Source organism: Camelus dromedarius, chromosome 3 (assembly GCF_036321535.1).
Source record: "Camelus dromedarius isolate mCamDro1 chromosome 3, mCamDro1.pat, whole genome shotgun sequence".
NCBI classification, from domain to species: Eukaryota; Metazoa; Chordata; class Mammalia; order Artiodactyla; family Camelidae; genus Camelus; species Camelus dromedarius.
The window spans coordinates 79,856,665-79,869,331 of record NC_087438.1 but is presented as its reverse complement, the minus strand read 5'-3'; the positions used below and the strand labels follow the sequence as shown (position 1 = coordinate 79,869,331).

The window sequence follows — 12,667 nt, the reverse complement described above, 5'->3', positions numbered from 1 at the left end:
GCTCTGGGGAAGAATCCACTTCCAAGCTCATGCAGGTTGGTGGCTGAATCTATCTAGTTCTTGCGGCCAGTGGTCTGTGTTCCCTGTTCCCTTGCTGTCAATCAGAAAACTCTCTCTTCTCCTAGGGGCTGCCCTCATTCTTTCTCACCAATTTCTTCTTTTTCAAACCAGCAACACACAGAGTCCTTTGCACACTGTGAATCTTTCCGGCTTCTCTTCTGCTACTAGCCAGAGAAAACTTTCTGCGTTTAAAACGAACAACTGACTGGGTCAGGCCCACCTAGAAAAATCTCCATATCTTACACCAACAGACTAGACTTTAATTAAATCTCTTTAAAAGATAATTATCTGCTTAAACACAAATATTAATATAATGTGAGGTTTATAACATATTTGAGAAAAATGTGTGACACAAGTAGAACACCAAGGGTTTGGGGCGGAATGGAAGTACACTACTGTCAAGTTCTTATTAAGGCCGGTAACTTGATGCAAAAGGAAACACGTGTGCCCCAACTCACATGCACTAATGTATATTTTAATGGTTAATATCCTTCTAGAACATTATGGAGAAATTGAAGTTCATAACTTTTAAGCTTAAATATTTTATTGATATCAACAACAGAATTTGTTTCAATTTTACTTTCCTGGTTTTATGAAAGCAAACTTATCAATATTTTTAAAATCTACTTCTTTGCTTATATTATTTTCAATTGAGGGAAATGCCACGTTAAACAATCTCTTTTGACCAAGTGCTGATCATAAGTAATTTCAAATGAGCTTCAGTTTACTGAAACTTCTTTCACAGGACACCACTGTGACTGGTATTGTTTAAAAAAAAAAATCCCCAAGGTCCCTCTCATATTTACGTAAAACTGCACTGAGCAAATTTCAGGAACCAGTTTTAGAAGACCCAAACATCATGCTAATTTTATATTACAATTATTGATACTGTTCAACTGCTAAAACAATTTCAAATGAAATTCTTATAGGATTTAAATAATCTAACTTTCTAAGAATCAAGTCAGTGGCTATTTTTTGTAAATAGAAGTATTCATAGAAAATAACTTTTCTCTGCCTAAAACTTCAAAATTTGAACACACTTCATTTAAGTTTTCATATCTTCATTATGACTGTGAAATTAGGATGCCCATCATCTCCCTAATTTTTGTTTTATATACACTTGTCCATTCACAACGTATACTCTTATCTGGTGATTTGTACACTTCTGACCTTCTTTACTTTTTTATATTAAAGTTGAGCAGGTAAATTCACAACTCTTATTAAAGTTCTGCATTCATCATATCTTCAAAGTTATATCCCCCCATTCATTGTAAGCAAAGGGACAGGCTTTCTATTAAGTATACAGCTTTATTTTTAGTCAATTTTTTTGTTTTTTGTCGAGCTTTATTAACTTTTTCCCCTTGGTTCAAATAGGTAAGAAAAGAAGGTCACTGGCACCAAAGAACAAAATTCAGTAAGGTCTTCTTTAATCTTCCCTTAAATATTTTCTTCCAATTGCTGACAAATAGCAATTTATCGTAAAAATATTAGACAGACTATAAAAGAAATAGAAGAAATTATCTTCTTTATGCCTTCTACTTTTACAACCAGTTCCACTTTTGGCAAAACTTAATACTGGCTTTATAAAGAGCTAGGCATTTCAATTTTCCTGTCCTAAACTGCAAAGACCGCTTTCAGAAATAAAGATATCAATGTACTGTACTGTAATAGACACTTTCACATTTCCTATCATATTTAATTCTTAGGAAATCTTTGGGAGGTAGCTATTATTATCCAAATTTTCAGATCAGAATTTGAGCCTCAATCAGATAAGAAACCTGTTCAAGATTCTTCAGCTACTTCCTAAGAGGCAAACAGTGTGATTCCAAAGCCTGTGTCATTTTTACTACATACCAATGCCACCTTCAAAGTCCTTCATCTTGTTCTCTATTATATATTAAAATGTAATATAGAGTTATTTCTGAACTGATGGTAGAAATCACAAAGATCCTGAAAAATGCTTTCTCCCAGGACACACACCTAGTTAGTAACAAAGTCTAAACCTTCTCTACAACAATATAAACATGCATGAAAAAAAAAGAAACCATGATTTATAATCTTCAGCCAGACTTTTTAAAATATAATAAATTAAATATTACAGTTGTCCTCAAAATTTGGGGTCTTTAATTTATTAGGATAATTGATTTTTATAATTCTTATACTAAAGAATGTGATATGTTTTTAATACTGCTAATACAAATAAAGGCAAACCCCAACCGTACAAAGCAATCTAAGTAGAGCCTACAAGAATGGAAGCCAGGGGAGACAGTCATATCTGAATCCAAATCCAATTAAAATAACTTGGCTGGTAGCAACAGAACCCAACTCAGTATAATTTAGAGGAAAATAGGGAATCATATTAGAACCAGAATCTTCACATGGGCACCAATTAGGTCAACATACTCACATTCTTCTCCGTCAATTCAAGTTGGTACCTGTTTCACTAGGACACACAGAATGCTTGTCTACCTACAAGGTTTTTACAAGCATATTCTTATCTGACAAATAAAGAATACCAATGTGTTTATATTTAAGAACTTCTCTCTCCTAACAGATTCTAAACTCATAAATCAGTAAGAAATTGGTACTAGGCAGGAGACTTTCTTAATAAACACAGTAGTACTTCTAAATTCTAAGACATGAGAATCTGAAGATTCTGAAGGCACAAATAAGTAAAATATAAGAACGACAAGCATAAAAAACAGCTAATACAATAGAGTGACATGATGTTTAAGTGAATTTAACTGTAATCCACTTATATGACTTGTACTATACACTTCGCAAACAGACATAGAATACTAATCAAATAATGCAAGCAGTTAAGCCCACCATGTCCCTGAATAAGTGTACATCCTGAAGTCAGTGTGAGAAGGAAAATGTGAATCTTCTGTTTCCTCAGTCGATGCATGCTGAGGTTTCATGTGTGATAATGTGATTCTACTACCAAAAGACATACATGTACTCTACACCTAAATGTTCAACTAAAGAAACAACAAACTGATTCAACAAACTTCTAAAGAAAAACAATATGGCTGAAATTGACTTACTTGAGAAATACTATATTGGGATCCAATGTGGTACTTTCGTAAGGGATTTCCTTTCCCTCCCACAAATAGTCTTGTCTCAGATCATCACCTTCTGCACTGACATTAGAGATCCTAAAACCCACCTCTCCATGTTTCCTTATACGTAAAGTAAAAATAAAGGCCAACACTCTTTTTTAACATTAACATGCAAAAAGGAAAATAAGTTTTATGGGAGAGGTTGGCAGAAATGAGGATTAGGGAAAACTATGTGGGCTAATAAAAGGAGTCTTTGAATGTAGATTAGGGTCAACTTGCTATGAATCATGTAGCACAAATTAATTCATTATAAACTAAAAGAATTTTTATGTCAGAGTTTCAAAAATTAACTGAAGCTACTTGTAAACCAAACTTCCCAAAGAAGAGTATGAGAGACAAAAAGCACCCTCGGAGAACGGGTCAAGCTTGCCCTTTGTCAATCCACACAATTGACTGGTAGACACATTCTGGTCAGGAAATGTTTATACTTTTATGCAAATCGTTACAGTTAACTTTTGAGATCACTAACAATAGCTGCTAAGTAAAAATTTCAAGCTCTAAATTTAGTATCCCACCAGCAATTAAAACAACAAGAGAGAGAGAATTTGGTTTTTAAAAAAGGATAAAATATGTTACAATTCCTACTTCTTTCCATTTCTGAGGGAAATCACGTTTCCTAAGCTTAACTCACACCCTGGCACTGACAAAAATGGTAATATTTGTACTTTACAATGTGGTTAACCAACCAGGCAGCTTGAGGTTAGGTGACTGGCTGGGCCCTCCAGTTCCCCCAGATACCACTTGGCTGTCCCCAGGGCATAAAAGGTCAATCAATGTATCAGCTAACCTGTTACCTACTTCCACTTCAGCTGAGTGGCTATCCTCTAGAAAAACCCGGCAAAGACTATTTTACTACCAGAAATTCCCTGATTCTCTAGAATTATAAGTACTTCATCAGCCAGACAGCCCACCGGAAAAGGACAGGAACAACTCTCCATGCAATCCTCTATCAAGGTCATTCTCTCACTCTTCACAAGCGGCAAATGGAAATAAATGACCTACCCTCAGGAAGCTTTCATGACTATCAAAACAAAATGTTTAAGAGCAAGATAAAACCATAAAGACTGAGAACAGGCACTAGCCACGGACCTCACTTAAGACAGGTGGTAAGTACTCCCTATGGAAGCACGGTGGCTACCTTATTAAACTCTACATTATTTTCAGTCCTTCTGGGCAAACTGAAAAAGGTGACTGTTTATTAATTTCAAGGGTCCAATGAGACAAAATATAAAAGCACACAGGATGCCTGGCATATATTAAGTGGTCAATAAACGTTATCTATAATCATGACCTTCTCGAGTGTTTAAATGTGGCAGTATCCAGAGCAGTGGTTACGCTCTGTGCACTGCAGCTATGAGACCCTCAGCGGTGATCAGCTCCATCCACCCAGGCTGAATAGAATTCAGAAAAATACAAGGTGGCAGCACTTACAGAAGAGACAGTGAGGTATCTCAGCCACCTGAAAGTTTTATGTAATATTATGAAGAAAGTAGATGTCCCCTCAGCCTCCAAATGGGCCCTAACCCACATGAACTGACCCAAGGCAACTTATGGGTTTACTTCTTAAATAAATAAAATTTCTTTATAAGAAATGTTTATCTTTTTAAAGGAATTAACATTAATTAGGCCCCTTTTTAAACTGTATTTTTTAAACCTGTTTTTATTTTTGAACTTGTTCTTGTCCTACATAATATCTCCCCATCTCCAAAGATGACCACTCTTTAGAAGCAGATAGCTAAAATACACAGGATTAAGTAGTACTTTATTGATAAAGGACATGTGTACCACCGAAGCATAAATACACTTACATGGCAGCAGTCTTATTAAATACACATTACCATGCCAACCTAAAATACCTGATGAGGTCACTACTATTTAATATAAGTGAATACACAATATCCACTCTCAAAACTAAGAAACCTATAAATTATTCTATTTATCTGTCTACAGCAAAAAGGCTTGATATATCTATATAGTATAATCATGCTATTTTAGGTACATGCTTACAACTTTCATATTTTCTTGTACTTTAGAGTCAAAAAAAGTCAATATACATTACATTCAGCTGAAGAGCAGAGAAAATACCCAAATTAAAATGGGGATGAAAATCTGAGCATCATGTAGATGAGGCAGAAGAACATTTGGTTTCTCATTTTAAAATAAGACTAATCTATAACTAGCAACAGATTGTTAATTGATTATTTCTTCTATTATTATAGCATTGACAATTAAGTAATCTCGTCCTCCTCCTCTCTTAAATAAAAAGGCTGATTACAGTATGCCTGCCTCATAGGAGTGTTCTGAAACTCGATATCTGTAGAGTTTTGAGCCTTATGGGTAAAAGCTACTAAGTAAATACAAAGTATTATAATTGAGAATGGTGATATAAAAGCAAAGGTGGTTTAATATAATAGGAAATTACATTTATTACTGGCACATTGCCATTGTGCCTCTGTGGATTTGTTATTTGAAAGCACATACTCTATGAAAGGTCACTGTGGGTGAAAAAAAAATCCCACAGGGTGTTTAAGTAGGCTACAATGCAATATTACTAATTAAGGAAGTGGTATTCTTCCTCTATATTCATTTGGGAATCATTTCTACTAATTAAGAGAAAAGGAACAGTGATTTGTTAAAAATGTTGGCCACAGACAATTCAGTCTCAATTCTAATAGCCTGGTTATAAAGTAGAATACTATAAGACTGAACAATTTTCTTAATAAGGGCAAATTGCTGTACAAGCCATCAAGCCAGTACTCAACTATCTTCCAAAATAATATATTCCTAAAAATATTTTCCAGAATAACTTATGTTCCCAACACAATTTCAAACTACAGCACTGCAAATTCAAATTCAATTAATACTAAATGCCTATTATGTGAGAGTTATTCAAACAGGCACTTCACAAATACTATCTTATTTAATTCTATCAATAATCCTAGGAGGCAGGTGTCACCAGCCACATTTTCAAATCGGGAAACTTGCTGCTGAAAGATTCAGATTCTTACAGACAGTCTAAGAATTTAAACTCAGTCATCTCACTTTAAATCCCATATCCCCTCCATTCTGTCAGCCTAGGGGTTCATCTGGCTATGCCAGTAATCAACTGACAAATCATTTAACCTCACTGGGCCTGAGTTTTCTCATCAGTAAACTTAGAGGGTTAAAACATTCCTAAAGCTGGTCTTCTCCATTCTCTCTCTCTCTCAAATTTACTATTTTAATCACTTTAAAGTCTATAATTCAGAGGCTTCCAAGACATTCATTCACAATGCTGGGAAACCATCACCACTGATTTCAGAACATTTTCATCACCCCGAAAAAAAATGAATAACCTGTAAGCCGTCAATCCCCATTCCTTCCTGCCCCAAGGTCTTGGCAACAGCTAATCTGCTTGTTGTTTCTATGGATTTGCCTAACCTGGGTATTTTATATAAGTGGAATCGTACAATATGTGACCTTTTGTGTCTGGTTTCTTTCACTAAGCAAAATATTTTTAAGGTTCATATAAACTGCAGCATGTATCAGTACTTCACTCCTTTTTATGGCTCAATAACACTCCATCATACATATATACTACTATTTGTTTACCCATTTATCCACTGATGGGCATTTGAGTTGTTTACACCTTTTGGCCATCGTGACTAGCACTGCCATATAAACATGCAAGCAGCTGTACATGTTTGAGTCCTTGGATTCACTTCTTCTGGGGATATATAACTAGGAGTCAAAGTGCTGAGTAATTTGATAGTTTAATGCTTAAATTTCTGAGGAGCTGCCAAACTATTTCCCACAGTGGTCAAACCATTTTACATTCCCACCAGCAATATATGAGGGTCCTAATTTCTCTACATCCTCACAACACTTGTTATTTTACTTTTTAAAAAAATTACAGCCATCTTAGTGGGTGTGAAGTGCTACCTCATTTTTGGTTTCGATTTGTATTTTCCTGGTGACTAATGATGTTGAGTACCTTTTCAGGTGTTTATTGGCCATTTGTATATCTTCTCTGAAGAAATGTCTATGAAAGTCCTTTACCCATTTTTTTTTTGAGTTGTTTGTTCTTTGTTGTTGAGTTGTAGGCGTTCTTTACATATTCTAGATACAGATTCCTTATCAGATATATGATCTGCAAATATCTTCTCTCATTCTTTAGGTTATCTTTTCTTTTTCTTCAGAATATTCTTTGATGTACAAGTTTTTTATTTTGATGAAGTCCAATTTATCTAATTTGTTGGTCGTGTTTTGGTATTCTATCTAAGAATCCATTGCCAAATCCATCTGATATCTCTTTTTGCTGGAAAATTCCATAATCCTTTGTTCATTCCATAAATAAAGTTGTACCTAAATAATTCTATTTGTTTCACTGCTAAGAATTACAAAAGGGTTATTTTTGGAGTTTTTATTATATTGCCCTTACTAAGGAAGTGGTAGCATTTTAAGTTTGGATAAAATTACCCTTTAAAGCTGGATGGAATGGAACTCCTTGTGATAAAATGAAAGAAACTGCATTTCTGCTCCATTATAAAGAAGAAAAGAAGGGGAAAGAGAGAGGAACTGAGGAAGGGAAGGAGCAAATTCTCTTCATTTGAGAACCTCATCGGTTAATAACCACACTGAGACAATTTTAAAAGACTCTCCAAACTGTGTGTTGAAACATTATCATCTCTGGAAAAGACAGTTTACCCCACAATAAAAATTCAATACTCTAGCAGTTACTAGAATTTTCTCTAACACGTAGGTAGTATTTCGGAGATCTTCCCTCACTTTAACTAGCCAGTATGTTAGTTATCCAGCAAGTGGTTTAAACATGGCTTTAAAACCAAATCTATTGCTAAAGGATTAACAGAAAAATAAGCCATATTTATCAAGAAAATAGAATACTCTGTAGCCATTAAAAATAATGCTGCTGAGTAAAAGTTCAGCTATTGACAATGGAAGATATTTATAATGTAATACTGTATGGGGGAAAAATTAGTTTATAATGGATAGATTTGGAAAGCTACATACCAAATATGTCATTCAAAATTACTATCTCTAGGTTGGACTGTAGGTAAATTTTATTTTCTTATATTTTCTTATTTTTCTACAAGGTAAATTACTTATGCACATTTAGAAAGGTATAAAAGCATAAAAAAGAGAAAACTAAAATCCCTTAAAAATGAAATTTAAAAGTAAGAACTTCTTTCTACACATTCACTTATTATTACATTTCACCTTCAGCCATTATATGTCACTTGTTAGCTATATGTTTTGGTTAACTAACCACAATAATGACAACAACAAATACATAGAGTTTCACCGATGTTACTACAGCACAGTTACAAGCAATTTTTTCCATAAACTCCACATAATATCAACAAAAGAATTTTTTCAAACTTAAAACAGTGTTTTTAAAACTGTATGTAGTCTGTTATTTCATTAACCAGATGTGAGGATCAAGACTCTTCTGAAACAAAGCAGATCATCAGAGTTTATAAAAATTAGATTACATTCTGTCTGTCTCCTATTTTTGCCAGTTGTAAGAGCTGGGATAAGTGGTAAGATAAGGATAACACTGCTTCACCAACCCTATTTCTATCCCTTTGTTCATCTATGGCCATAGTTATGATATGTTCCCACTGCTTATGAACATCATTCTCCATTATATGATAAGGTGACTGAAACTGGCTATTCTCTGCGCACTAACTGAACAGCTATCTTCAGATGCTCAAACATGTCATCCAGATCCAGAATGAAAACGCAGAACTGATGATGCTGAGTTAATGCTAAATGCTAGCAAGAAAAGAGCCAAACCAGGCTCATGATCGCCAGGCATCTTGAGGTGGCCACATTTCCAAGTAAGCTGTTGGGTGATGCAAAGTTTGAGGATGTGAAACCCTTAAAGCACTTTATACAAAGACATGAGATTTTTTTTAAAAAAGTACATAATTTTGGATCATATGTATTAAAGACAGTTGAAAAGCTAAAAAAAAAAAAAAACCAACATAAAAAGATCTTATATATGAACTTATTGAGAAAAATCTTTGCTTTTCCCAATACCATAAAAACCGATAACAGTGCCCAATAATTTGTTATGAGAAGAGAAATACATTATACAGTAAAACTGATTCCTTCTCTTCATAAAAAATTTAATTTCCTCTAAATAATTCCCCTATAAAGGAAAGAAAAAAGTCTGAACGAAACATAACTTGCATAATACATTCAATATGTATATTTAAGTATTCATACGGTACCTAATGGCAAACATGCTTAAAATCTCATTTAAACTAGATCAAGAAAGAAGAGTGTTTCTCAACTCTTTTTTTCTGTCAGAATTATCGGGACTGAATTCAATATTCAACAATGAAATTTACTTGTAAGTAAAACTTTTATAAGAAAATGTGTCATCTTTGTCCTGATTCTAAAATTTATATACCATGCCAAAATCAGAATATTAAGTTTAGAAAAGCAATTCAGAATATCACCAATGATGTTGAAGAGCTAATACACTCAACTGAGATATAAAATGTTCACATTTTAACTGATTTCTGGCTATATGTGGAATAGAGGGCTCATTATGAACTACTCCAGTATTTCCCAGCAAATGCTGGGTATATTATCAACGAACGAAGAAAGAGATTAAGGGACAGCCACTGGTCACACATTAAGAACTCCTAGGCTGTAGAACAAACCTTCATATATTTATGAAGTTTCCAAGGTGATATCAGGGGTGAAAGTTCAGACAAGACAAGATATCAGGTGTCACTTTTCTTCACTTCTCCATCTTAAGATATACTACACATTTGACCAAATCAAGGGGTCTGAAGATTCAAATAAAAAACTTCCGAGTGACCCTGGAACTAATGTGCCTGAGGTTCCTCTGTACCACAAACACTCTTAGGGAGGCTACAGCTAGGGTTCCAGTTTGTCATCAGTCAGTCTCTCACTCTCCATCACCCCCCTCTCCAAAACACACCATATCCTCACTTTTCACCTGACCTGATTTAGAATCCATGGGCAATCACTAAAATCACTGCTTTGAGTGCAAAGCCAATCCTTTGTCTCTTTCTACCTTCAGTGATACACTTAGCAAAGAAGAAACCCTGATTAAACCCAGTTATGCACCTACTTCACATCTGCACCAGAGGAACTAAAAATGGGTGAAGAAAAATGTACAAGCTTTCAACAGTTCTCATTTCAAATTTACGGTCACACATCTCAAGTGGGCAACTAGCACTATTCAGTAACAGTGAAATAGCCTAAAATAACTAGTTTGTTCATTTTCCCAATATCCAAAATAACTATTTCATACTTTCTCTTCTGTTCTCAAACCCTCCTAAACCTACCCACTCCCCCAACTAATGACTGCATTCAGAAAACAGAAGCAATCAGACACAGCTTTCTCTTGTATCACCAAAACTACCTATCTAATCCATGCTCTCTTTACTGTTAGAACAAATATGTTCCACTCTCCTCAAAGTCCAACCCTTTCATTTGTGCTCTGGGCCTCATATCTTCTCACTGTCTCAAGGATCTTACATCCTTCTCTGTCATGCAGCGTCAATTTCTCCCCCAATGGATCTGTGGCATCGCTGTATACAAACCTCCTCTAATCTCTCCAGCCAGTGAATCCACATCCCCCTACATAGTCTATCCTATTTCTCTGTTTCTTGAAAGAGTTACCTATGTGGTTGCTCTCACTTTCTCTCCTCATTTTCTTTCCTCAATTTACTCCAATCAGGTTTCCTTTTCCCCTCAACTGAGATTACAATTGTCAAGGTCATTAGAGAAGTCCATTTAACCAAATCCAGCGGTCCTATGTCTGCTCTTCTCATTCCTGACCTCTCAACAGTATTCAACACCACCCTCCATCTTGAAATATCTCCTTCTCCCGCCCCACACAATGATCATCAATGACCTCCATATCACTAAATTCATTTTGTATCACTATATAGTGATTTTAAGTTCAGCTATTATGGCAGATGGACCTGGGTTCAAAACTTGACTCCATCACTTTCTAGTATCCAGTCTAGGGAAAGATATTTAAATACAGAAAAAGGCTTATACACACACACTCTTGCAAACACACTCAAACAAACAAGGTGGCTCACTTTGTGATATCTAGGAGCTATATACAAATGATTTGAACACTTCAATATACTTGAATAAATAAGATCTTTCAGAAAGTCATAACGATCACAAAACTAAAAAAAAAAAACTAAATTGAGGAAAGACATTTTTGTACTGCTGTCATTTAGAAAACATGACACCTTAAAAGATACTATCATTGAGAAACTGATCACAATGATGGATACAACAAGGATCACAAGGATACAACACAAAATTAAGAATCAGAAAACTAGAGCCACAAAGTGTTAGGAATATTTAAATAAATAAATTTAATTCCAAAGAAACAGGCTTTTTCCCCCAAAGTATATAGACAATTACATAACAAATAAAGGTTGTTTCTATTTTCTCTAACTGCTAGAGTACTTGCTAAGATTGCTTCTACATGTTCCATAGTAAAATAAAACACATATAACAAAGGTTGTTTAATTGTACACTAAAAGAATAAAGAAATTATAAATGAGAGGGTTCTATAATATTACAAAAATATCTGGGCTTTTCATTAGTCTCCTAAAATATACAAAGTAACTAACTAGTTATCAAAGAATCTATATTTGAGATAGTAATGTTACACCTTTCTCCAGAAGATCTTAAATCCTTTAAATTCAACCTTTTGAGTTTCTGTGTATGTTCCCAAAATGATTATGAAAAGCCAATTATCAAACTATAGTTAAGACCTTTTTGTGGTTTACACCTTTTCACCCAGTAATTACACTACTGAGGAATAATCAGTAAATTCTAAGAAGGCTTTATTCATTCCCTCATTCATTCATTTATTGATTCATCATTCAATAAATGTTTATTGAACACCTCCTATGTATTTATACACAAAGGTGTTTATCATCGTACAATAGGAAAATACCAGAAACAAATTCATCACTTGACAACAGTGGAATTGGTAGGAAATCACAGTATGTCACAGCCAAAATATGATGCAGTCAGTCATTTAAAATATATTAGTGGTGAGTCTAAAGGAATACAAAAAAGATTTGTTACAGAGGTAAGTATAAAAAAAAGCAGAATATAAAATCAAAGAAGGCTTTCAAAAGAAAGTATCCACAGAACAAACACTGAAATAAAAAGAGACTGTCTGCATATTGGTGGTAAATCTCTGAGTTTTTCTTTACGTGTCTTTATACTTTTCATAATAAACATATACAACCTAGGTAATTAAAAAAATCTTAAGGCAACTGATTTTCATCATTTCATTTGAGAAGTAAAACCACTGACACATCTTAAAATTTTTTCAACCCTGAATAAAACACCCCAAATGACACAAATGACAGTATCCTGACATAGACCTGCTCATAGACAAAGCTTATTCTATAAAATTTCTGATCAAAAACAGTGAGTAAAAAGCCCACGACTTTACAGAA

The 12,667-nt window shown here is 34.4% G+C and overlaps 1 protein-coding gene across 7 annotated transcripts in view; it reads right to left on the bottom strand.

Annotated features, from left to right (window-relative positions):
• Nucleotides 1–12,667, bottom strand: part of COMMD10 (COMM domain containing 10) — a 161,136-nt gene that overhangs the window by 114,938 nt on the left and 33,531 nt on the right. The window contains exon 6 of one of the 7 annotated variants that reach the window (XM_031448863.2): nt 11,593–12,259. The exons of the other annotated variants lie outside the window; for them this stretch is intronic. Coding sequence (XP_031304723.2) covers nt 12,248–12,259 — 12 coding nt within the window. The 3' untranslated portion in view covers nt 11,593–12,247. Of the gene's footprint in view, nt 1–11,592; nt 12,260–12,667 lie in introns of those variants that run through there. 7 annotated transcript variants of the gene reach the window in all.